The sequence below is a fragment of the Danio rerio genome, chromosome 5 (genome assembly GCF_052040795.2).
Source record: "Danio rerio strain M-AB ecotype USA chromosome 5, GRCz13ab, whole genome shotgun sequence".
Lineage (NCBI taxonomy): Eukaryota > Metazoa > Chordata > Actinopteri > Cypriniformes > Danionidae > Danio > Danio rerio.
In genome coordinates, this window is record NC_141025.1 from 31,894,002 (window position 1) to 31,920,888 (window position 26,887).

The 26,887-nt window shown below is 34.8% G+C and overlaps 1 protein-coding gene and 1 long non-coding RNA gene across 10 annotated transcripts in view; one reads left to right on the forward strand and one right to left on the reverse strand.

Moving 5' to 3' along the window:
* Positions 1-26,887, forward strand: part of LOC147844013 (uncharacterized) — a 187,318-nt gene that overhangs the window by 101,691 nt on the left and 58,740 nt on the right. The gene's annotated exons all lie outside the window — the stretch shown is intronic.
* Positions 1-26,887, reverse strand: part of spns2 (SPNS lysolipid transporter 2, sphingosine-1-phosphate) — a 116,904-nt gene that overhangs the window by 76,053 nt on the left and 13,964 nt on the right. For 3 of the 4 annotated variants that reach the window (XR_015490446.1, XR_015490447.1, NM_001083847.1), the window contains 1 exon segment: positions 7,323-7,388. Coding sequence is in view for 2 of the 4 variants with exons in the window: in NM_001083847.1 (NP_001077316.1) it covers positions 7,323-7,388 (66 nt within the window). In the remaining 2 variants the exon portion in view is untranslated. 4 annotated transcript variants of the gene reach the window in all.

Below are 26,887 nucleotides of genomic sequence, written 5' to 3' on the forward strand. Positions count from 1 at the left end.
AACTGGCCTGCGAGTGTAATTATGTTATGAAAAGCTTCTTCCTCCCAACATGTCACTATATTTCACCTCCTGTTTTGGTAGCCTTCCTTAGTCACATATTTCTCAAGACATTCCTGAAAACATGAATCTCAACATCTCTTTATATTGTCTGTTGACTGTGAGACATCCTGCCAAAGTATGTAGGTTTGAAGAAGGTTAGTTTTGTCAAATGTACATGCGTATGTGTATCTAAAAGAAGTGTATTCTTTAAAAAGCATTAGAAATGTTTAATGAAAATATCGAAACCTCAATAATCTTTGTTAATCTCTTAAACCTGATTTATTCTTTTGCCTGGCGCCACAATACACACCTCCGCTGACAGCACGCGCACCTCATGAAATGGGCAAGGGTTTTATTCTTGATGCGTCGCTGTTGTGATATTCTTTTAACGACAGCGGCGGTCAAAAGAAACCCACCATAAAATCAGACGGATAAACATAGAAATAGGAAGTTGCTGAAACTATGTCATATCATTAATATCATTCCAAATTTTTAAACAAATTATTTTTTATTATTTTTATAAATTATTGTAATGATTATAAAGATTTTTATAACCATTTAATATTTTTTAAATCAAACTTTGATGCATCACTTGCTTTTGTTCATATCTCGGACAGTTCTACCTATTAAAGTTTATTAATATATTAATGACAAGAGGATCTTGGGTTGTTTGACAAATATATTTTTTATTATGGAAAGAATAAAAAAATTATCACCAATAAAGCCTAGTAAAACAGGGCATCAGTATATTGTAAACCAGTTCAAATATTCTTTTCCAGTTATCAAAGAAATAATTTTGTTACTTCATTTTAGTTTTGAAACTATTAAATTGTTTTAAATTCAAAATTGGAATATATACAACAGTGTAACAATGGTGGAAAAACGTATTGTGTAATATTGAAACCACCTGGGTCTCCACTTTTGCCATGGCCTCTCTTTTTGGTTTATTAATTATATAACTTATCCCTCAGGTTTTTCTAAACTTTCACAGAAACTTTTCTCCTTTTCCACGGCTGTTGCAATTTCTAGAAAAAATATTATTGGCCATCTGGTTATCCCTATGATCACGCATGGAAGGATCATAAAGATGACTGTACATTCATACCTGTTTCAGACAAATCAAATGCGTCGCCTTGCGAAATGTTTGCTCGAGTCTCAAAAAGAGTTGTGTGCTCCTCCAGCCGAAATCATGCCGTGCGCTCCCAAAGCAAGCCTTCGCAAACACTGCAATGACGTCACATTCGCCATGCGCACTCAAGCGAATTAGCAAACGCATCGAAGATAAACAGGGTTAAAGACGAAAAGGAGTTTTCACCCTGCACATTAGATATTCTGTTTCATTTATTTTTTTTTTCTGAATAAATTATAAAGACTTGCGTACATTTTTCAGTTTTAATTTTAAGACACTCATAGAAATGTCATTCAGTATAGTTAGTTTATTTGACAAACATCTTGTCAGCCATATTTACGAGTTATTTAAAGAAAATTCAATATTAAAAAGATTCAATTTAAGGATTTACGTCCAAAAAAATACAAATATTGTGATTTTAAATACTTTGCTATCCAAAACAGATATATATGGCAGATATAACAGAGAAATAAAGGTACTAATATGTACTCTTGAGCTTTTATTAAGGACCCTTTAGTTGTAAATGTATACCTTTTAAAAAGGTACCACCCCAGTGACAGCTCCAGTACTGTTATTTCTGAGAGTGTATGATATAATATAATATTTTAACCCTTTATAGGGCACTCGTTGAAAGGGTTATTATAAGTCTTTTGAACTTTTATGACATTCAAATCTTTGTTCATGTCCAACAAAAGATGAAAAAAGAAGGAGCTCAAATATTAAAGTGGAGAGTGAGTAAATAATCATGTTTTGGTGTATTATCCTTTCTAAAGGAAAGCTATCTTAGTTGTTCACAAACCCACAACAAATCAGAAAAGCATTACAATAGAAAACACACCATCCATTTGACAAACTTTTCACACTAAGGTTCTCAGCCAGTGGGCAGAGCATCTGAAATTTCGTTGCGTCGTGTGAAGACTGAGGTCAAACTGGGATCAGAGGCCAAACTAAACCTGCTACAGCTACTTTCTCCACACTAAACACTCACCACATGCACTGCTTAACAAAGCCACTTCTCCCTGTTCATATTTTTCTAAGCGATACAGGATGTGGTTCAGGACGTGGTTTGCTTTGAATTATTGATATAACGTAAAGGGTTTTATTTGGCACAAATCTAATTCCATAAAAGGCAACCCTACATTTTTACATTTATAACGAAAAAAAAAAAGTTAAAAGAAAAAGTTAATTATACCGTTTCATTTCAATTGTGTGTTTCTTTTTGCATGTTCTAAAAAGACTTCTGACCATTAGTTATTTGTTTTGAAGAAACAAAAGGTTTTCACTCGAAATTTTATTATTATTATTATTTTTGCATTTTGCCTTTTTGTTTATATGACAACACCAGTTTTGTAACTAAAAAAGCACAAATCTGGTTTCAAAGTGGAAGTTTTTGAAAATGTCGCCATTGTCTTGTCCATGTAAATACCAGAAAAAAGACTTTTTGAAAACCACGTCATCAAGCTTGTTCACAGTACATGTTCATGGAGCTGTAGATTAATTGCAAGCGCAAACAAACCTGCATCACATCACAATCAAAAGCGGAGACACATCTTACGCAGGAAATTAAACAGAGATTTCATGTCGTTATTTTGCCTACAGGTACTGTTCACTAACAAGATGACAGCAGCAAATAATGGCCTGGCATACGAAATGCAGCATTTTTACCCTCCTTTGTGATATGTGTAAAGGCAAATTGTTTTGAAATTGCTGTTGTTTAGACAAAAAACCTTTTAAAAATGCAAGGAAAATGTTTTTCTCTTTTTGCCTACATGGTTTACGCGTAAATGTAGCCTAATTTTGTCCGATTTTAGGTTCCCTGACGATTTTAGGCTCTCCACCTCAAATTTTACCCCTAGGTAGAGAGTGACTCTCCATCATCATTCCACTTATAACATATAGACCAGTAATTGGCTGCCATGCTGTCAAAGCGTGAAAAGAAACACCACTTGCCCACTGTGAATAAAGCTATAGAAAGTTTTTAACCAGTCATTCACTTCATGGTTAGCCTGAGTCAAGCATAATCATAATGTTTATTTGCTACCAATTTTAGACTAATCAAAAACATATTTTCGTCAGTGAGTGACAGTACAGTCTAAATTGGTCAGCTAAGCAAAAACAGAGTTCTGTCTCACTGCCTGACAGAATGAAGGCTTTCCGCTGTACATCTCACTCATCTCTGCAGGCACTTATATAATGTAATTGAGCTGAATAAAGCTGGATGCCTCATTTAGAAAGTCCCAAAGTATCAGCAGAGTTTTATGTAACTTTCTCCTACTTTTTTTCTGACTTTTCTGTCTAAATTTTGTAAGCAGGACTCGGACATTGCCACCTGCCAACCCGCAAAATGAGATGAGTTGATTTCAGCTGTGGCAAGTTAGACAGACACTCCAACTAGCCTCTTTGGCTGGTTGAAAATGACAATAAGAATGGCCAAATATGCATGCAAATGGGATCTTAGAATCGAAAAGCAGCATGACTGACAAAAATAATTATGTTCGTGTAAGCAAAAGAAAGCAGGTGAATACCGAATAAGAGGATGATCACTCACGTGCATCACATCACACTTTAACAAGTGTGCACGCTCCCGTTATTTGTTAATATGTTTTAATTATAATTTTTTTAACAATAACATTGCATTAATATGAGATCACTCCCTATTTATGTGTAGTTAACTGGTGATCTGGGACCTTTAGCAGGGACAGATTACTGTGCCTTTTATTTTGCTTGTCACAATATTTAAAATTTGTGGCTAAGAAATAATTATTTATTATTTTTGGTGTGTTCAAAGTTAAATTTGGTAAATCCTTAATTTGCTCATGCTTATTGAGCAAGATAAATATAATATATTTATAGAAGATAAATATAATAACATACACAACACAAAAAAAAGTATGAATGAGGATGCATGTGGACATAACACAAAGTCTAAGTAATTTCAGCATGTCAAAGTCTAATTTATGCATATAAAATAGATTTTCCCAACAACAAAAGTGTGGCTAGTGAAAATGTCGAGTGACTGAAATGTTTAAAATCTTCTAGCCAAAGTGGCTGGTGATCAAAAAACTTAATGTCAAGCCGTGTGTATAAAACAAGTTAGTATTTAAAAGATGGTTAATACCGAATTAAAATGAGTTATTAACAAACAATAATAAACAAATTTGCAAATGCTTAATATAACTAGTAATCTAGTTAGTATTTAAAATATTTAAGTTCTTTTAATCAGCTAGGGTTTATCAACTTCTTTGGAAAAATTGATTTCAAATAAGTACTGTTTTTTTTCATCAAGAATATTTTTGCATTCGTTTTTAGCAAAACTATATTTTAGCATTCGTTTACACAAAAATAAATATCGTATATAATAATATATACAATATACAATATATAAATAATGTATATATTATCAATAATAATTTAAATGATCGATTAAATAAATAATACAATAAAATAATACAAATATTTATAAAACTTAAAATATAAAAAATCTGTTAAAATATATTGGTTACAAAATAACAAAACAAAAATAATATTTATATTTATTTAGAAATTAAATATTTAGTCAAATAATTTTGTTATTATTATATATACATAATAAAATAATCTAAAAAATATATAAAAAATATATTTGCCTTACACACTGCGTTTTCATTTTTTTTCTTTCTTGCCTTAAGTGTGACCCTCACAAAATGAATATTTCCATAAACAAAACGTGTTTTCTTTTCTCAGGTAAATTAATTATGTTTTAAAAGGAGCAGTAGACCTGTAGATTTATTTCACCCAGAATCAAAATATCTCTCTCTTTAAATACTGAAAGTTTTATGTGTCAAAGTCTCCATGGTCCAGTTATTCTAATATTTTCAAACCAAATGAATGGGGGCAATAGATAAACACTGAGCTGGATCTGAATCCCAGACATCCCCGACTATGCAACGTCTCAATGAGCCTCTGTATATACTCTGTGTGTGTGTGTGTGTGTGTGCGTGTGCATGAGCACGTGTGTTTGTTGTGTATGTTCTTGCCTCTGCTTATGACGTGTCTGACAGTGAGTCTGTGTGCATGCTGGCTTAGGTAAGTTCAGTTTATGCGTGTATGTGTGTGTTTTTTAGTGTTCAGAGGGCTCCAATAGGACCTCCACACACAGTGAGTCTCCTTCACAAAAGCCATTTGACGTGAGCTCTGCCCAGTTCAGGAAGCCCAACCCAAAGAGCCCCTAAAACCCCTGTTTGAACACTGAGCCCTCTGTTTACACCCACCACAAATAACCTTTAATGATATCATAATGCGTTACACATCACTGTCATCTGCATATAACGAGTGGACGATTATAAGTCATTATTGAATTTTAGCCATTATAAACGTTAGGAGATTGGACCGCATACATTGCTTGGTTAACAAGAGCTCTGTGTCTGTCCTTTCACAGCCATTTAAAAGAAATTGAGATGGGTTTTCAGTGTTGGGCATTCATTCTATAGTAGTCTAAAGTAGATTTCGTTTTTTTATGAATTTGCTATCATAGTGTAAGTGTACAGTTGTCCCTGAGGTGATTTTACTTATTACAGTATTCACACAGCCTGTTTTACTAAGAGCTAAAGTACAAATGGGAATAATATTCCCCAAGTAGTGTCTAATGGAGAGATTGTTCAGCACTTTTTAAAAACATAATAGCTTAAACAACTAATTTTGTCTTTGTCATGATGACTGTATTACTTATTATTTTGAAAGATACTAGACTTTCTCCAGAAGAACAAACATTTAACAGGACATGTGTGGATATGTCCTTGCTCTGTTAAACATCACATGGGAAAATAATGAAAAATAATTAAATATTCTTATATTTTTGTGCTTAACTGTATGTTTTAGGACACCATTTTTGTTGCTGGAATAGTAGTATGCATGCCAACTAACTTTTGTAATCATTTGAAACTTTGCAATCACTATTATTGTTGTTGTTGTTGTTGTTGTTGTTATCACCATTGTGTTTTTTGTTTTATTTTACTTTACATTACTTTGTCTTTATTTTAATTAATTAATTATTTTAATTATTATTATGAGCATTTTATTTAAATTTGAAAATATTTTTAAATTTTTTCCTTTTCTTTTGCTGTTCTTTTCTTTTATATTATTTTCTTTTTTCTTTTATTATTATTTTTACATTATAGTCTATATTTATCAGCAATTTATTATTTTTAATTTTAATATATTTAAAAATATTTTTTTAATTTGCTTTTGCTTTCTTTTTTCTTTTTTCTTTTCTTTTTATTGTATTTTGTTTTTTTTTATTTAATTTTATTATTATTTTATCATTACTATCAATATCTTATTATAATTTTATTTTAATATATTTTAAAATATAATTTCTTTTCTTTCTATTTTTATTATTATTAGCAGCAATTTATTATAATTTTATTTAATATATTTTTTTAATTATTTTGAATTTTCTTTTATTTTCTTTTGTTTTCTTTTCTTTTATATTATTTTCTTTTTTCTTATTTTTATCATTATTATCAACTATTTATTATTATTTTATTTTAATGTATTTAAAAATATATTTTGGAATTTTATTTATTTTATTTTATTTTATTTTTCAGTAATTAGTTTTCTACAACTGGCCTAGTTTTTTTATTTACAGGCAAGAACAACATCCACAAAACAGCATAGAGACTGGACACATGAGATTCTGAAGTGCGTTTATGTGCATACGTAGAATAGTAAAGTATAATTTGGGCTTTACAATTTCCTGTAACAGACAGACTAAAAAAAAACTACTTTTACAGCTTCCCCTTGTACCTGTTTCACTAGACCATACTGTGGCATTTTAATACTGTTAAATGGAAAATGTATGTAATGTCTTTGCAGTGTCGGGCAGTTAACATTTAATCCAATCCACTGTAGCAGTTCGCTGTTTTGTTAAACCCAAAACAAGTGCTTCCAGCACAGTCAATTACACTGGCTTTAGGAAGGAGAGGTGAAGCCTGAGCACATCATCCGTAGTGTTTTTTCTCTCTCTCCTTTGTTACCCCTGTCACTTCAACTGCAGGGAGCTTAGTGGATTTCAGTGTTTGCTTCCACCACGTGTCACTGATATAAGTCCATGAGTGTGTGTGTGCTCACTGCATGATTGCAAAACCACATAATTATGGGATTATGAGAGAATTACCTGTTTGCAGCAAGCCCGCACTGCTGTCACCAACTTTGAATTGTTTCTGTATGTCAAGCAGGACACCTGAGGAATACAGACAGAGACAGATTACTATTCACACTCTGATGTAAATTTTGGCCTTTAAGCGCAACAGTTTGAGTGAAGCTGGGTTACTGAAGAAATACAGTTATTACATGAATTACCTTTCAGACTAAGCCTTTTCAAGAACTGAAGTTATTTACTGGTGTTCCTTATTACGTTTCCTTCTGATCCTTTTTAGCAGAGCAATCATAGGCTTACGTGCGAGTCTGTAGTCATTATAAAATTGTCTCTATTGACTTTATAAATGTTACTGGATTTACTGTGCATGATTTATTGGTACTTGTTATAAACATAAATCATAATCTTTTGTCTAAAATAGTGATGCACTTATATTAAAATACACGCTGTAATGATATGCTGCTAACGATTTGCAATTTGATAGCAGCAGTAATTAGCCAAAATTAACACCTTTCATAAAATGAAAAATGTAACACTGAAATAATAAAAATTTAATAATAGTTTTAATAATATTATTAATAATAATAATAATAATTATTATTATTATTATTATTATTATTATTTATATTATTATTGTTTATATTACTATTACTATTATTATTATTATTATTATTATTATTATCATCATTACCATTAATACAAGTATTGTTAGTTTAACACTCTGTTTAGCTTATTTATCATAGAAATTATTTATCAATATAAATAAAAAAAATTGTACAAATATATATCTGAAATGTTCTTCTAAAATAAGCATTTTTCCTAGTCTTCTATGTTTATATGCTGTTATTTGACTTTAAAGGCTATGAAAATAATCTATTCATCTCCATAACAGTTAAATATATTTGAAACTACACGGGAAAAAAATAGAATAATGCCAATTTGGGAAGAATATTTCTGATAGCATTTAGAGACTTTCCATCTGAACTCTTCATATTGTTACATAAAATAATTGTTATATATAATCTTATGAGTATTTTTAAATAAAAACAAAAGTAAATGCGCATAAAAAATGTATTTAATAAAAATTTATATTATTTGTAATATTATTATTACAAATAATATTCGTTTTCAAATATATTTAGCTTGTTTATATGATATAAATGAATTAAATGTATTATAATTTAATACATTATTGGAAAAAAATACTAAGCATATATATTGTTATAAGTATAAATAAATAAATATTTTTAACAGAATTATTAGCCCCCCTTTGAAAATGTTCTTTTTTAAATATTTCCCGAATGATGTTTAACAGAGCAAGGAAATGTTCACAGAATGTCTGAAAATATTTTTTCTTCTGGAGAAAGTCTTATTTGTTTTATTTTGGCTAGAATAAAAGCAGTTTTTAATTTTTTTAAAAACCATTTTAAGGTCAATATTATTAACTTTTAGCAATTTTTTATCGTCTACAAAACAAACCATCATTATACAATAACTTGTCTAATTACTCTAAACTGCCTAGTTAACCTAATTAACCTAGTTAAGCCTTTAAATGTCACAGGCTGTATAGAAGCGTCTTAAAAATATCTAGTCAAATGTTATTTACTGTCATCATGGCAAAGATAAAACAAAACAGTTAATAGAAATTAGTTATTAAAGCTATTGTATTTATAAATGTGTTGAAAAAATCTTCTCTCCTTTAAATAGAAATTGTGAAAAAAAATAAACAGGGGCTATTAATTTTAAATGGTATTTTCAAATAAAAATAAAACCAAATGCGCATAAAATATGACTTAAAAAATAGAAATGCAAAAAAAATCTTTATAATATAAAAAATTAAAAAACATTCTGTCGAAGTGAAACAAATGTGTTTATATATCCCCAAAAAACGAAACAGAAAAGAGAAAGAAACAGCGCTGAAAGTACCTTGAGCTGCAGACAGTAAGAAAAATCCTGCACTGGAATGCAAGCAGGTGGCCAGACTCGTGTGACAGGAATGCTACATTTGTCACTGTATGTGTGGACAAGCCTACACCTGCCTAAGTGCTTCTTCTCAAGACGTCTTTGCTACAACGTGCCAGTGACAAGTCAAAACGGGTGGCGACGGGAAACCGCGAAGCCATCGAGACGAAACTCGAAGATGACTAAAGCCACCGCAACAACAGAAACAAATTGCTATTTTTATTTCTCACAGCCACTCCTGCGTTGCATGTGTGCGTTTGTACAAGACCTTAAAAAGCATGACGTAATAAGCCAGGCGAAGTTAATTAAGAGACATTTCGGTGACATTAGGTGTTTGTTCTGGGTGCGAGAGAGAATTGTGGGAAAGCTGTGAAGCGGATGTCTTTCTCTCTCGCTCTCTTTATCCGTACAACACTCTTCAGTGATTCAGAGAGATGTAACATCGGAGATAATAACGTCAAGTGTGTTGGATCTCTATCGCTCTTGTCTAATTTCATTGGCTGTCAGTCACAGATCTTGTTTACAGACTCTCCTACATTTAGAAGTGTCTGAGTTCAGTCGGCTTTTCCATAAAAAACAAGATCAAAGTGTTTGTCTGAGAAGAGTTTGACAGTTGAGAGCTCCGGAGGCTTAATTTTTCACTTTAAAGTGATCAGAAAGGAGGAATGTGGAGATGAGAGACGGGTGATTTAAAGGCAGCAGCACCAAAGCTGCAATTACACTTAAAAGAAAAAAAAGGAGTAATGGTCTGATCAAGAGCCCTTCAGATTGCTGGCCAACATACACACACACAAATATAGCAACAAACCATATCAACATGATCTCATGAGATAATAGGAGATGTGGGGATGAGGAATCCAATAAATTTGTTACTGTTGATTTAATTTTATGAATAGTTGTTAAAGATTTCCATATTTAAATACATTTTAATTCACATAATGCTTATATAATGTTAATGTTGATTATTTTACAGTAAAGTCTAATTAATATAAACAAATCTTTAAATCTAGTGTAATGCTAATTAATTAAAATGCATTGTTCATTGTAAGTTCAGCTTTAGATTTGAATCATTTATAAGTAAACATTAAAAATTAACTAAAAAGCCAAAACGTACCTCATCAAGGTGAGGGGGTTAACTGCTTTGGGGTGGAAACCCATGCAGGCCAACACGGCTCTGGCCTGGAGAAAGATCCGGCAACTTACTCCAGTATTCTGAAATTCCATGTGTCAACTGAACACCGAGTCAAATACAGATTAATAGAACTGTGTGGAGAGGAATGGTCCATAGAATGACCGATAATTGATTGACAGGGTGTCCGCGGGGCCTTATAGTATTAAAAGTTGATTAATCAATGTAGAGAAATTTAAGGCCCTAAAAAAGTATTAAGAAGTCTTAAATGCTACAGTATTTTGCAAGATATAACATTTGATATCATTTTTGATTATGCAATGTATGATTGTATGCTAAAGTTAAATCTCAATTAAATTTTCGAATATCAGGATGCTGTGTAGTTTATGAAATCAATGAAATCCTACTAGATTTGACATCATGCTGCTTTGTTTACTTCTGTAACCAAGGCAAACCCATTATTTTTGCAGTTCTAAAGCCGCCAAACTGCTGAATAAGCTCGATTTATTAGATTTTTATTCAGTATATGAATAATGTTTTAGTTTTATTAACTTCTTACAATAATATTTAGTAAATATACTGTAAGTTAAAATCTCGCCAGTTTTTCCAGTTGAAATGTGGTAATAAGGTCTTAATGTATGGAAAGAGTCTGAAAAAGGTCTTAAAGTATTGAATTTCACTCTCTGATTCCTGTATATACTCTGGTTTGAAAATGTTTTAAAGGGATAGTTCACCAAAAAAAAATTACATTTCCTCACATTTATATTTGTTTGGAAATATAATTTTTGAGAGAACTATCCCTTTAAATGAATATAAATGAACTATATTGCCTTGTTAGGTAATGCTATCTAATATTTATTTTTTATAATTTAGAAATATATCCTTTTCCAAACCTTAAAGGTTTAAATTAAAATGAAAAAAATATTTAAATTTTAAAAGAGTACACCTATTATTGAGGGAGATGGGTTAAAATAGTTTTTAAATGCCATTTTAAAAATAATATTCTCATATATTATTATTTTTTTATTTATTATTTGCGTTAACTATTCATGTAAAAAGTTTACTGTTCTCATTTGATTTTGGTGTGTTTTTCATATTGTAACCCCGTGATTTACATCAAATCCAATGCAGGTCAATGCATCTACAACATACAAATTGTACTTAATAACATAATAAAGGGGTTAAGTAGCATGCGATAACTATTCGATATCTAAATTCTTGTTCGTTCGTTTTCCTCTGGCTTAGTCCCTTATTTATTAGAGTTAAATGAACCACCAACTAATACAGCATATGTTTTTTACGCAGCGGATGCCCTTCCAGCTGCAACCCATCACTGGGAAACAATCATACACACTCATTCGCACACATACACTGCAGCCATTTTAGCTCATTCAATTCACCTATAGCACATGTCTTTGGACTTGTTGAGGAAACCAGAGCACCCAGAGGAAACCAACGCGAATACGAGGAGAACATGTAAACCACACAGAAATGCCAAATGACCCAGCCGGTACTTGAACCAGCGACCTTCTTTCTGTGAGGTGACAGTGCTAACCCCTAAGCCGGCGTTCTGCCCCATCTAAATTCAGAGATAATAAAATATTTTATATTACATCAAACTAAAATAGTTAAATATTGCACAATTAAAACTTTTGAAAAAAAGTAAAAAATTTGCCCAATCCAAACATTAATTTTTCATATCACACAGTATGTACCACTGAGATTCCAAAGCCCACTAGCAGAATTTAATATTACCCAATTACATCCCTAATTCTAAAGATAAAGTCCTGTCTAGCTGTTTAAAAGCCTCCTGCTAAACTCGAAGCACTTTAAATGGATTTTATTTCTTCTCAGTTACTCATCTGGTTCTAGCAGATATAGGTGGGCGTTCTCTCGGCTCAGAAGCGTCTCCTCCCGCCCTCTTTCCATTAGTCTAATCTGAGGCAGCGTACTAATTACCTTGGTCACACTCCTCCATTGCCCCTCATCCCTCAATCCCTCCATCTCTCCCTCTCCTCCCACTGGGAGGGGGATCCCTGTGCCAGATGGTGCTGCGTTTCTCCTCTTTCAGCCGAGACTGCACCTGCCCACCCTCACGCCAGCCAAACACACAACCTCAACCACCCACCAAACACTCCCACAGGCTCAAGCCAGGCCTGTTTGGTGAAATGATTGATTCCATTAAGGAAGAATGTCCTTATTTAACGTTAAGGAAAGATTTTTTTGAACTGGAAGCGGCTGGTACTGGCAGGTCAGTGTGTGCATAACGTAACAGAGCTGCTGTCATTTTAGTGAGTTATATCCTGTGTTTGGCAGGCGATTCCGCACTTATGTGATTTGCCCTAAATTCTTCTCTCTATCTTCTCTTCTGCTGCCTGATAAAGATGCATGAACATGGCAACACCTTGAAACTTTTCAGAACGAGCTGTCATGGAGGATTTGAGGTGCAGCAGGTCTGACTACATGTTGCATCATGGTGTAAAACGGTGGGCGATGCCACACAAGGTGATGCAAATGCCCCGAATGGCACCGGTAGAATCATCGACCTTCTAGTGTCCGCCAGCACTGAGGTGTTGCCATAGTAACACAGAACAGGCACACACACACGCCGAGGAGGGAAAGGTCGGCTGGCGATTGCTCAAATCAGACTGAGCATGGAATAAGGAAGTTGTTAAATAGAAACAAAAGTGGTTTATCTGATTGTCACATGGAAAGATCTGTCAGGTTTGGTTGATACAGTCACCTGCGTTGCACTTTGTTGTAGGCTTTTTTAGACTTGGAATACTAAAATGCTGAAACCGCAACAGATACCGAAGAGAGGAAAGAATGCTGCCCTGCCTGTTGTGACTGAACTGTTGCATGCAAAACACATCGCGGAGAGACAACAGGCACTCAACAAAGTGTCACAATCTGTTACAGAGTAACTCCACACAAGAGTTATCAGAGATAACTCATTTTTCTAGATAAGGATATCAAGTCTAAAAAACTAAAATAAACTTGTTTAGCTTGCACTTGATTTTTACATTGAATTTTTAAAAAGTTTTACATTGGAATACAAACAGTAAAGAAATAAGAAATTAATTTCTATGTCAGACCCCCTAGTTTTTCAAGATTTTTTTGTGATAAAAATGACTGATTTTGTGGAGGTAATCCCCAAAAATTTGACAATTTGGACAATTTTGTTGTATATACATATTAATATCTTATTTACCATATTAGGTAGCCTACTATGAAATATAAAGCTGCTTTATTTTGGTCTCTTGTCAAGACAAGATCTAAAACAGATCTGAAAGGATAGGCATTACGCCAAAGAAAGTTTGTAAAACTCTTATTTTTATGTAATGTAATGTAATGTGTATTTATATCCACAATCTTACTTTATCTAAGATTTTACTCCCCATATTTCCACATTTGACATCATGCACCTCACTCAGGACATGCGTTAGGGATTCCCCAACAGTAATACACCTAAAACACGGATTTCGTAAAACTCATCAATGGCAAGGAAGCGTTTTCTTATGTTAACTAAAGGGAAAGTGTTAGACAAAATAGTTTAGCAAATTGGCGCACATCATAAAACCAGCCACACATGTAAAGCACAAATAATGTCACGTCCGGTGGCCATCCTCCATGAACCATTCTCCATCTGTCTGTTCCATTGCTCCGTTTGTTAGATGTTTGCTCACTTTCTTTTGTAGTCTAAAGTCTGGTTTATACTTCTGCGTCCAGTGACCAGCGTAACCCACGGCGCATGCAACGCGCGTAGCTGTGCATTTATACTTCTGCGCGCTGTTTCTGTTGGTCTGCATTAACACTTCCAAAACACTAGTTGGCAGTGAGGTGTTTATATTCCTCTGTGTCGAGTTTCTTCGCTGGTGTTTTTTTTTTTCTGAACGCTTCCTAAAAGTACAAGTGGCTCAAACTCGCTAATTTTGAGGCAGAAAGCAGCGGACGTGCAACAACTTTAGCCATGAGGTAAACACAAAACAAAACTTTCCATCCGGAGCTCTTTCACATGACTCCACACTTGTAAGTAATCGCTTCATCGGGCACGCGCCGTAGCATACGCGTGCACTTGACGCAGAAGTGTAAATTAGCCTTGAAGCGCGTCAAACGCATTAAACGCCCAATTCGCACCAAAGGATGTCTAATCCCATCTTTGCTTTGACTTCACATGCAAATGCTTGCGCTTTATCCGCGTCTGCCTACTGCACAGGCTGACCACTGCTACTGCTTTTTTGTTCCTTTTTTTTTGCATAAAATGACCAAAAATGACATTTTTATATACTTTTTCACAATACCAATAATTTATTTCAAAAGAGATAAAAAATCTACTTTTGCTTGTATAAACCTGATTTTCAATCAATCAATCTATCAATCAACCCATCTATCCATCCATACATCCAATTTACAAAAATACAATGTTTATATTGTTAATGATAATATATATAGAAATAGATAAGGGAAGTTGTATGATGTCATTTATTGTAATTTACTCCTTGGTTAACACATAATTAATGCACAAAGCCTCAGGGCCCATTTTGGCAATTCCATATAATATTAATAAAGTCATGGATTAGTACTAATCAAATAAACCAAAGCCATTTAATTCAGACTCAAATAAATGTTTGCTTACAAATCACACAGTAAAACTGCAAAGCAAACAGATTAGGGAGTGCAAAAGAGCTTCTTTTGTTTCCTAGCACACTAGTTTCATTATGTTGAATGCTAATGAAACATTGACCCGTTCTTGTGGGTCTTATCAGCTGATTGGTGCAGTGAAATGGCGATATGCTAACACCGAAGCTACCGCATAAGACGCAGTGCATATGAATGATATAATGCTTTCACTATTGTGACGTCCCCAAGAGACCCATTGGATATTGACCGATGTACTGACCAATAGCATGTTTGAGGGTCAAGATGAGCAAATCAGCTCTGTTAATGCGTCTAGTGCCTTTTTCCAATCTCATGGGAGTTTATTTGAGAGAAGCTGTTTAATGGATCCTGGAAGCTGGAGGTGCAGCCCTCCTGCATTTGATTTACACAAGACGGCATGATACTATCTTAGACATACATTGACCCTTATTTATCTGATCAGATAAGAAGCTGTGAGTTTAAGTGCTTGTTTGGGTTGAGCGAGTTCTTGTGTTGCGAGTATGAGCTCATCCATGCTATAATAAAAAACAAGAGGTTTGAGTTTTGATATGCCAACCCACTTTGAGGTGAACTGGTATGAACGTCAACACATTTTTGAGCGTGTGAGAAACAGTCTATAAGTATACACTATTCATTCAGTCAAACAGGAAGCAGTTCACCGGCTGAAATTCCAGTACGGTCAAATCCTAAAATGCAAACATCGCCTATTCATTCATCAGATGCTCAGACAATGGCAAATATTTTTCGTACAATCCAGACACAAAAACTCAAGAAGGTGGGAATACTGCATTAAGGCACATTACAGCCTGTTCTTATTTTTGCATGCAGACACGTCACTGTATAGACCCAGTGGACTGTCTGGTCGCCTGGGGAGCGAGAACGAAAACGAGGATCATTGAGCGGTCGGGTAGACCTCATTTTACAATCCCCAAAAGAGACGTGATAGACCTGAGCAACCCTCGGTGCTATTTCAAGGCTGGGAGAAGTAGGTTAGTATAAAGGCATAGCAACAGAGACTGGGCCGCCCTATATACTGTAACTGAGAAGATGAGGAGAGGTGAGAGGAAAGACAACTGGAAGAAAAAAAGCCAAGTGTGGGATATTCACGACTCTGTGGGGGGATTTTTCCTGAGAATGAACTGCATCTGCTGTAGCGCAGTTCATTTGCACACTCTACACTCCAATTCATATGACTGAAATAGCTGTTTTAAATGCAGACAATGTGCTCGGATCTGCAGCACATTTGTTTTATGCTTAGTTGTAGCATTATTTTCTATTATTTGATCATTATTTGATTATCTGAAATGGGGCCTTGATCTATAGATATGTACACGCTGTAAAAAATGATGGACTATTGTAACCCAATGTTGGTTCATGTATGGACAAGCCCAACGGTAGGTTAATTTTTTCAGTTAAATTTAAATGATAGTTGTTGGCGTTGAAAACCCTAGTGGATATTGTGCTTGCATATAGTGCAACAGAGCTGCAGGCGTCCCAGGTTTGAGTCCCAGCTTGTGGACCTTTCTCGATCCCATCCCCCCTCTTTCTCTCTCATGCTGCGTTCATACCATACGCGAATGAAGCGTCAAGCGCAAGTGATTTACATGTTAAGTCAATTCAAAGACGCAAATAGACATCCTGTGGCGTGATATGTGCAAAAGAGGACGAGATTCCCGCGAATGAAGCGGTGCAAGTTAACGCTCATGTCGCACGTTTCACGCAAATGGTTCAAGTTGGACAATCTGAACTACATCGGACATTCGCGCCGTGTTAACCAATCAGGAGCTTTCTCTTGTAGTGGAGTGATTATGACGTAGCGCCTGTTGTTGGTTTCCTGGGGGAAATCCTTCTGCCGACACTGGACAACAGTTCATCAAACTGGGCTCGGCTCAGTCGGAAGCACCGCTGAAAGCTTCCATCATCCAGGTACAGTTTCTGGAAGAGTTTATGAGCTCACAGAGCTGGGTGCACCTCAGAATGGATCTATTGGACTCAGACACAGCTCCAAATGAGTCAACGCTGTTTCAGTCTTCCTAAGGCACATAAAAACAGATATTCTCTCAATAAAATCCATGTTAGCCATTTACTAATGAGGCTAGAAGCCTTGTCCATGACGCGAATCTGTGTCTGTTGTGAAAAGAATTTGACGCGCGAATAAAGCGAGTAAACTCAAAATGTTCACGCGTCTTTTTACGAGTGAATATCGTGATTTATCTGTGCACACCGTGTCTGGTGTGAACACAGCATCATACTTCTCTTCCTTTCATCACACTGTCCTATCAAATGAAGGCAAATAAGTATATTTTATATAATAATTACTTTCACTTTTTAACCTAATGGTTGGGTTTCTCAATATTTATTCCAAGACTGAGATGGAACAACCCAGCATTTATTATAGTGGATAAATTAAATAACATTTAGTTTAGTGCGGAGGAAACTGTACCAGACACACAGAGAGCTTTAGTAAAAAATGCACAAACTCCAAGATATACTGTTATTGCTGTAGCTGAAATAGTGACACACTGGGGTTATGGGTTTGAGGGAATGCATGAACTGATAAAATGTATAATCTGTGCTATAAGTCATATAATGTAGGCAGTTAAATGTGTTTTATGCATTTAATTTAGCATAACATTTACAAAAGAAACATATTTGAGCTGGAAAGCCTGACAGACGGTAAACAGATCTTTTCAGTGTATTTCACATCTATTAAACTGGATTGCGTAATGGTTAGTGCACAAGGCCGTTTTATGGTGTAGTTACCAAGTGCCGTTTGTTTATGCTGTGGCTGTTTTTTCAGCTCTTATTTCAATAAAAAATATTAAATAATTTGCATGTTCTCATCAATGCTATTGAATTATTTATTTCTGCCACTGTCAATTTAAATCTATTTTATAATGTTTTTTTTATTAAATATTTTGCTGAATATTAGTTGCAGCAGACAAATAACATTGTTTTGTAAATAAAATAAAATCTAAAGTATAGTTATTTAACATACTTTATGAAGTGTGTGTGCTGAAAATAAAACTAAAAACTCAACATTTGTAATGTTTAGTAGTGCAATGTTAATGTTGCACCTAGCTAAGCTAAATTGCTCATAATAAAATATTTGCACTGCAGCACGATATACAGAAGTGGCAACTGTTTAGAATTAATAAGATCCTCTGATAGCACTCTTGGCATGTGTGTCAGGCTCGGATCCAGAATGAAATCACTTAGGGTTCTTCTAAAAATTAGTGAGGGTGGGCTAGCCTATTTATTCTGACATATTATATTTTTATCCTGTCCTTGGCTGTGGTTCTCATTAAATGTCAGTGATTGAAATTTTGCGAGTGAATCCCATAATAATATGACAGCTTGTGCATGGCCATTGATCATCTTAGTGGCATAAAAAACAACAACAAATCTTTTATGATAGATTACATATAGGCAAAGCATGCTCCCTTGGTATTCATTAAAAAGCTGTCATTCATCACAATCTCTCAAGTTTGGTGTTAATCATTGAAACTCCACACTTTGTGAATAAGAAGATTCACAGGCATTCAGAACCTGGCACTGAACACAAACTCCAGCTTTCGGACTAACTTAAACCCCTCTGATTTTCCCCCGCATCAGGTCTGTGATTGACTGTGTTGTAAAACAGATTGTAAATAGAAACTTTTGATGCTCCTCAGTGTATAAACAAATGTATGCACAAAAGAATTTGCAGATTTACTTTTACAGCTTAAAAATGAGTATATATATATATATATATATATATATATATATATATATATATATATATATATATATATATATATATATATACTGTATGTATGTATATATATATATATATATATATATATATATATATATATACATATATACATATATATATGTATATATATACGCACGCCTCCCACCAGTGCCGATATACAGCCATATCGCAATGCTACTCGTATGATATTGCTTATATATATATATATATGTGTGTGTGTGTGTGTGTGTGTGTGTGTGTATATATGTATGTGTATATATATATATATATATATATATATATATATATATATATATATATATATATATATATATATATATATATATATATAAATATATATAATCTGCACATGATTAAACTGGATTGTAGGAAATAAAATGCAGGGTTTTGCACTGCAGTATTGTGGCACAACTGTTTCAGATTTACCCTTCTGCGAGTGTGTGGTAGGTCAAACTGCAGCACAAACGTACATTTCCATATCCTGTGTAATGCTACTCTTTTGCGGTAAGGGAATGTTTCCTCTCTGCTCTGTTATGAAGTTCTCTCCCTCATTCTTTTCATTCTACCAAACCACTGGTACACTGCACTGCTGCCGACACATCCTGAAGCTCCCTTCCTCCTATTTTTCTTTTCCTCCTTTCCCATCCCCTTCTCTGCTTCTCTCATCAGCCAGGGGTGATCCTTCTTAAAGTGTCACAGGGATCGATGTAACAACACCTCAGCTCGCACATGTGCGAAAGCGAGAAAAAAGAACGTTCCCATGTTTCCCTGCAAAATGTCTGCCATCTTCCACTAAGCAGAGAATGTAGAAGCAGAGTAAGAGCTGACCACAAGTATGCCTGTCTGTTCCTGACCGCCGAGTCCATTGACATCCCGCAAGGCAATGGATGCTTTTTCCACTCAGCCTTTTAACCACCACACGGCCCGTATAAACACAATGCAGATGTCAGTGGAGCGGGGGGTGTGTTTGAGCGGGCGTTTGCGGGTGTGGGTGTTTTGGAATTCCCTCACCATTTTATACCAGTAGTTCCTCATTACTGCCTCACCCTCGGGCAGGCTGCCAGAGCTGCTTGTCAGTGTGTCCCGCTGTACACTGCACTACTGATCTGAGACAGTTTTAAAGTGGCATTTTAAAGGCTCCTGATTCTGTTTTGTAGGTCTCATACAATAGGTTTACATCTATCTGAGGTCAAAAACAACACTGCAGCGTCACCTTTTTTCTTGCAGCGTCTAAGATTGTGTGTTTAAGTTTCTCTAAGACCCTTCTTTTTATTAAGAAAGAAATGCTACCATAATTGTATTTTATTTTCACAGTTCTGGGTAGCAGTTGGAAGGGCATCCGCTGCGTAAAATATATCCTGGAATAGTTCATTTCTACCCCTGATAAATAAGGGACTAAGCTGAAGGAAAATTTGTATTAAATCTCCAGAGGCTTTTTAGCACTTTTTTTCCTGTGGCTTAGTTATTTATCAGAGGTCGCCACAGTGGAATGAACCACCAACTATTCCAGCATATGTTTTACCCAGTGGATGACCTTACAGCCGCAACCCAGTACTGGCCACCATGCCCTTTTTTTAGACAGTAATCTAAACAAACAAACAAACAAACAAAACTATGGCTTTAGTTATAGTTTATATGAAGTTGTGTTCGTCTTCTTGTGGAAGCTGAATAATTTTGCAGTGCAGAAAACAGCCTATTCTCGACACAGTGACAACAGACATGTTTGAGGAAATTGTATTCTGATAAATAGACAGATATATAGATAAATGAATAAACAAACAAACAAACAGCATTGGCTAGCACTTTGCTGGTGTATTTTGGCAGAATTGTTTCATTCTTTAGGAAGACAATATCTTAATTTATTGTGCAAATTTATACAATTACATTAAAGGGGTCATGAATTGGGATCTCGACTTTTACTTGCGCTTTTGATATACAAGAGGTCATTGTACTAAAATAATTTAATGCAAGTTTCAGAGCTGAAAACATCATTGTTACTAAAATATCAGCTGTTATTGACACCCGACCTAGAAAACGCCAGATCTTGGAATGTGCCTAACTATGACATCATAGCTGTGTTAAACACTGCTTCCAAACCCTGATTCTGTAGCTTCACCCACTGATTCAGGAAGATTCATGGTCAGATGGAGCCACAGATGCATTCCTCGTGTTTATCTGGAGGAGTTGAATATTAGTTCATCCAATCATAGCAGTGGGCATTTACTTCCGGAAAATCTCTTCATTCTCGGAGATGGCCTCAAAACCAGGGTAGGAAAAAAGCTTATTCATTATTGATTTTGATGTTTTTGAGAGTAAAACCCATGCAGACATGCATGAAATGTGGAATTCTGAAAACATTCATTCATTATTTTCCTTCGGCTAAGTCACTATATTGGAATGAACCGCCAACTATTCCAGCATATGTTTACACAGCGGATGCCCTTCCAGCTACAAACCAGTACTAGAAAACACCCATACACTCTCGCATTCACACACACATACACTACGGCACATGCCTTTGGACTGTGGGGGAAACCGGAGCACCCAGAGTAAACCCATGCAAACACAGGGAGAACATGCAAACTCCACACAGAAATGCCAACTGGCCAATTGGGATTCGAACCAGTGACCTTTTTGCTGTCACACTCGGAAAACAGAATAAGGACATTTCATGACCCCTTTGAGACCCCAATTGATAAAAGGTGATATCTAAAAAAAGGTGAGTCTCTTAAGAAAAGAAATTATCTATATGCAATCACAAATTGACAGATAATATATCCAGTAACCCCAGATACATTTTCTGCATACTGAAACACTTGCCTGGAGAGTGTAAATAAGCTGCACTGCAACTCAGCTAGTCTAGACCGCATCGCTTGCTTTTAAATATTACATAAAAAAAAAAAGAAAGCAAGTTTTTTTTTTCTCTCCTTCAGAGGTGCTATGCAGAACCAGCATATAGTATTAATAATTCATAAAGGAATTATCCTCTGGAGTGCGAGCCCATGTGTCAGACGTATAGCTGTGCAGTGGTCAGAAAGCACTGGAGCGCAGATAAAAAATCCCTAGGCTGCCTGCTTTCCCCTCAACATCGCTGTCAGAGTGCGTATGGTCAGTAAATGTATGGTGTACTTACTCCTTAAACACTGCTGCAGAAACAGAGGATTTCTAGTATACACTGAGACTTGAGTATAGATGTTTTAAAACAGTAAAACAACGGCAGTGATGTTGACTGTAAATTTTTATACTGGATATTTAACACAGAGGCTTAAAATGAGCTGCTGTTTCTTAAATGAGCTCCTGACTACACCAAGCATTGTTGTGGATCACATTTAGCCAGATAAAAAGCTGTTGGCAGACACTGGAGTGCAATTACGGCTGCCCTTACTATCAGTCTGATTTGATAACATTCTATTGGATGCTAATGTTAACTGCCAACCAGAAGCTTCAATTACTTTCCTTTCCCTCAGATCTGAATGCTAAAGACCCTTTAAATGACTTGACAAGACGTTTTTTCCTTCCGGTATTGACTTACTTTCCGGTAAAACAGATTTGAGGTAAGGCATATCAAAGGGAGGCATTGTTTTATTTTTTTAGAAGACAGTTTTGCTTTAGGTACAGCCTTGAACTTTATTTGCTACTTGCTAGGACTATGCGAACATTAGTAAATGAATACAGTTTAAACTGTGAATGGTAATGTTAGCAGAACACTTGTACAAAGGTGGATGGATGGATGGATGGATGGATGGATGGATGGATGGATGGATGGATGGATGGGTGGATGGGTGGATGGGTGGGTGGGTGGGTGGGTGGGTGGATGGATGGATGGATGGATGGATTTTGTTCATTTATGCCCAAAGAACTGAAATTAAACTACCTCCTTTTAAACTGAAATTATTTTCTTTCACACTGAGAATTTATGCATATACACAAATGAAATCACTTGCATATATGTATATACAAAACTAACTGTATATATGTTTGTGAATTGTATTTTGTATGTTTGGGGGGTTATTTGGGTGTTTATAGGTGCAAATGCATAGATCGAGTTTATATGTATGTGCAGGTGTGTATAGGCGTGTTTACATGCAGCAAGTTTATATGTATGTGCGTGTGTCAATGTGGGTGTTTATGCAAGGATTGAGTTTATATGTATGTGCGTGTGTATGTGGTTGTATGCATGCGTCAGGTTTATATATGCAAGTTACATATATGTTGTTTTGAACATCCAATAATTTAGGTGTATATGCGAGTAATTTATTGGAGTATATGCATGTGTTTTATGTATGTGTTGATAAGCAAAGTTTGATTTAAATCCTATACCACACCATATAAACATCAAAGCAGCATGTTGAAAGAGACTAAATGCAGGAATAATTTACATTTTAGAAAATATTAAACTAGAAAACTACTGTTTAACATGGATGAGCGTATATTTATAGTATGTAATTATACTATACATGTTTATATTAATGATATATAATATTATTATCTTTTTAATCTTCTTTATATTGGTCATGTTACCACAGTGTTATCTCATCACCAACATTTTGGATAAATGCTAGTTTAAACACCTTCTAATGACGTAGAGCCATTAACTGGCTTAGCGTTTTGCTGATTGGCGTTAGTCAAGCTTCATTTGTAGCCTAATCCTGATGCTTTGTTTTTATTTTTTTATTTTAACATAACAGAGAAAGAGATTACTGTAATTAGGAGGGCTTTTTTTTTTTTTTGCCTGTAATGAGATTTAATTTGGCTTTTCTTGCTCACTGTGCCTCTTTGCTTATTCTCCTTTTCTTCTCTTTGTTCTTTAAGAGCTGGGTAAGAGTGGGGTGGGTCTCACCCAGGGGGGGGCATCACCGCTGCCCAATTCTGTGAATAATAATTAGTCCTGAAATAAAAAAGTGCTGAAGTGCTTGATTATCTTTCTTAATTACTGCTGTTTCCCATTCAAAATGTAAACCTACAGTATAGTGCAGCATCAATAATTAGCTCATATCCCTCTGACAAACATGTTGAGATGGTAAATTACATTAAACCAGTTTAATAGCTGCATGCTAATATAAAAAAAAATTCTAATTACTGGATTTCATAGTTTGCTTTAATTAATTAGCCACATAAAACTGTGAAGTGTTCAGGAATTACCTGAAAGTAGAAATGGACAGCACTTGAATACCAACAAACTCAATCCTGAAAACATCTACAGAAAAAAGCTCAGTCAATAAAGCTTCAAACGGCATAGCAAGCCAAGCTATTCTCAACCTACTAATTGACAGTGTTGAGCAACCTAGGGTGAAAACAAACAGCAAAGAGAGTCAAGAAGTGTCATGAGACTGAGTAAATGATAACTGGAGGGAAAAAGATGAAGAGGGGGGAATAAAAGAGCTAAATTGGATGGGGCATTTCAGCGCACTTCAGGCTGAAAAAGCCTGTGTTGAGAGCTGGTCTTTCAAGCTCAATTTAACATTAGACTTTAGCCATACTGCTCCGTGTGAGTGGCCAGGAGCTTCAGACAGCTGAGGGTGATGGGAATACGAGAAATGTGTGTGAAAAAAAAAAACATCTTTTGACCAACTGAGTGAAAACTACATACATAAATGTTTTACGGTTTTTCTACTGATTTATGCTGTACAGACCCCAGCTATACTTTAAAAAAGTAATAAGACTCCTGACTACCAGCTAAGAATTCTTCATCCAGCTTAATGCCAAAGGGTCAGTAGGAGATTTCAGAGTAGATTGAGCATTCATAACCCCACAGAACCTCACAGAGGACAGTAATGCCTATAAAATGTTCTATGATAGGAAAGTTGTCATTAATCCCTCTTGACTCAGCGGGAGTGAGCTTTGCTGTTTGATCTCCCAGTGGACACCTATAGTGAGACACCTAGGGCAACCTTCATTCCCTGTCTATGTCATATTGCACAGCACTGCACTTCTTAAAGTAGAATGATAAGAAGATCTATCTATCCATCCATCTATCCATCCATCCATCCATCCTCACAATTGTGGCAGATTTTGAAGAAATGTAGTGCGTCTGATAATATTTGTTTTCATTATTTATTTAATAGAGTAATATGGGCTTCTTAAGCTGATAAAATAAATCACATTAAAATAACCAAGAGTATTTTTAGAATTAACATTTATTTGACATTTATGCTAATTAATGTATTTATTTGTTATTTTACAGTTTTTCTCAATTGTTTTGGCACATTATTTAAAACAGTCTTAACATTCTCTAAACTGAGTGCAGAAAATGTTGCTGGATTTTCAGAACTTTATTGAATGTCTGCAAAATGTTACTCCCCAAAAATATTTAATTCATGCTTCAAAACCTAATTATTGTGTCACTAATTTGGCCAAGGCCACCAAAACATAAAGTGTATTTGTCATCGTGTGAGCCATACGCTCAAAATGATTAGTTGTTTATTCACCTTGACAGTCAACTATAAAAATTAAGATTTTAAAAATCTGATATTTGTTGAGAATAGTACATAGAAAAAAAATAAGTAAACATTTGAATTTTTACAGTACATTTACTTGTGTAAAAATGTATTACATGCAAAGTGCTATTTTGTCTGTTTAATTACTCTATTGTATATTTCATAATTCTTATGTTACCACAAATGCACAAAAAAACTACAAAAAGTCATCCATGAAAAAACAGTCTTGGTAGTCATTGAACACTGAAAACTGAACGGACACTGTTTAAATTTTTTTATGATCGTCTATGTGAAGCTGCTTCGACACAATTATACATTGTAAAAGCGCTATACAAATAAAGGTGAATTGAACTGAATTGAATTGAATTGAACGTTCTGTCACTCTTGTTGGTCTTCCAATACACAGTCCAATTGCTGTTCCACAAGCATGTTACTGGAGTTTAGGATTGTGAATGTAGTGAATGTGCTGTGGGCAATATATATATATATATATATATATATATATATATATATATATATATATATATATATATATATATATATATATATAGTACCATATATGATAAATAGATAACGCAAATTGTATTGCAACTAGAGGTCATTTACCAATTTAGCAGACATTACAAACAATGTCAATATCATATATTTATGGTGTAAACGTGCATAAAAATGTTTAATCATTGAATAAACAGTTGAGTGTGATGGCTTGCCTTACATGATGAAAAATGATTGAGAAGTTGTGAAGAGTTTAACAGTTTTAATGAGAATTGACTAATAAGTTTTGATCAACAAGCCATATGCAATTAGTTTTTTTTCTAAACTACAGACAATTGTACTTACTGTGTGACGTGTGCCAAGCATTTGCAGTTTGCTTAAATCAGTAAGAAATGCCACTCTGAAGTGAACAATAAGTTAATTGTTCAGAGATCTAAATTTTTGTCTTGAAAAATAAACATTTCAATTGAGAAGTGAGCCACATCAATTGAGAAAAGCTGTAGTAGGGTATAATGAATGGAGAGAAAATTATTTATTAATATGTTCAGGACAGTCATAATACTGAAGTGACCCTCATGTAGTAAAAATGAGTTTGATACTCCTGGTCTATAGGCATGCACCAGTGCTCGACAACAAAACCGCTACAGTGGACTACAGAATAGTATGTGCACAGACGTGTAGCATTTCTAGTGCCTTACAGAAATGCCATTGCAATTTCGATCCGGAATGTTACACAAGACTATAATAAACACACAGAAAGCACCACAACTTGGTTGCTTGAAATCAATATCTACAAGAGAACCACATGTGGCATGTGTTCAAGCCTATTTATTAGACTGTAGCCCCAGAAACCTCTATTCTACCCAGTCAATACACACACCCACACAATCACACACAGAGCTCCTGATCATTTTTTATCTGTTCCTGTTCCTTGCTATGCAAAGCACTATTTTCATCCACTCTCATTGAGAACAGCTGAGACACCCGAGCACGGTAATCCATCTCACTTTCTCCTTCATGAATTAGAGATAGATCTCATTTCTTCCTGGTCTAGTTTAATGCAGAACACTGCAAGACACTCTCGGGAGACAGAATGTCTTAGATTTGTATTTTATCCTGCAGGCCCAACAAAATGTCCCACCTC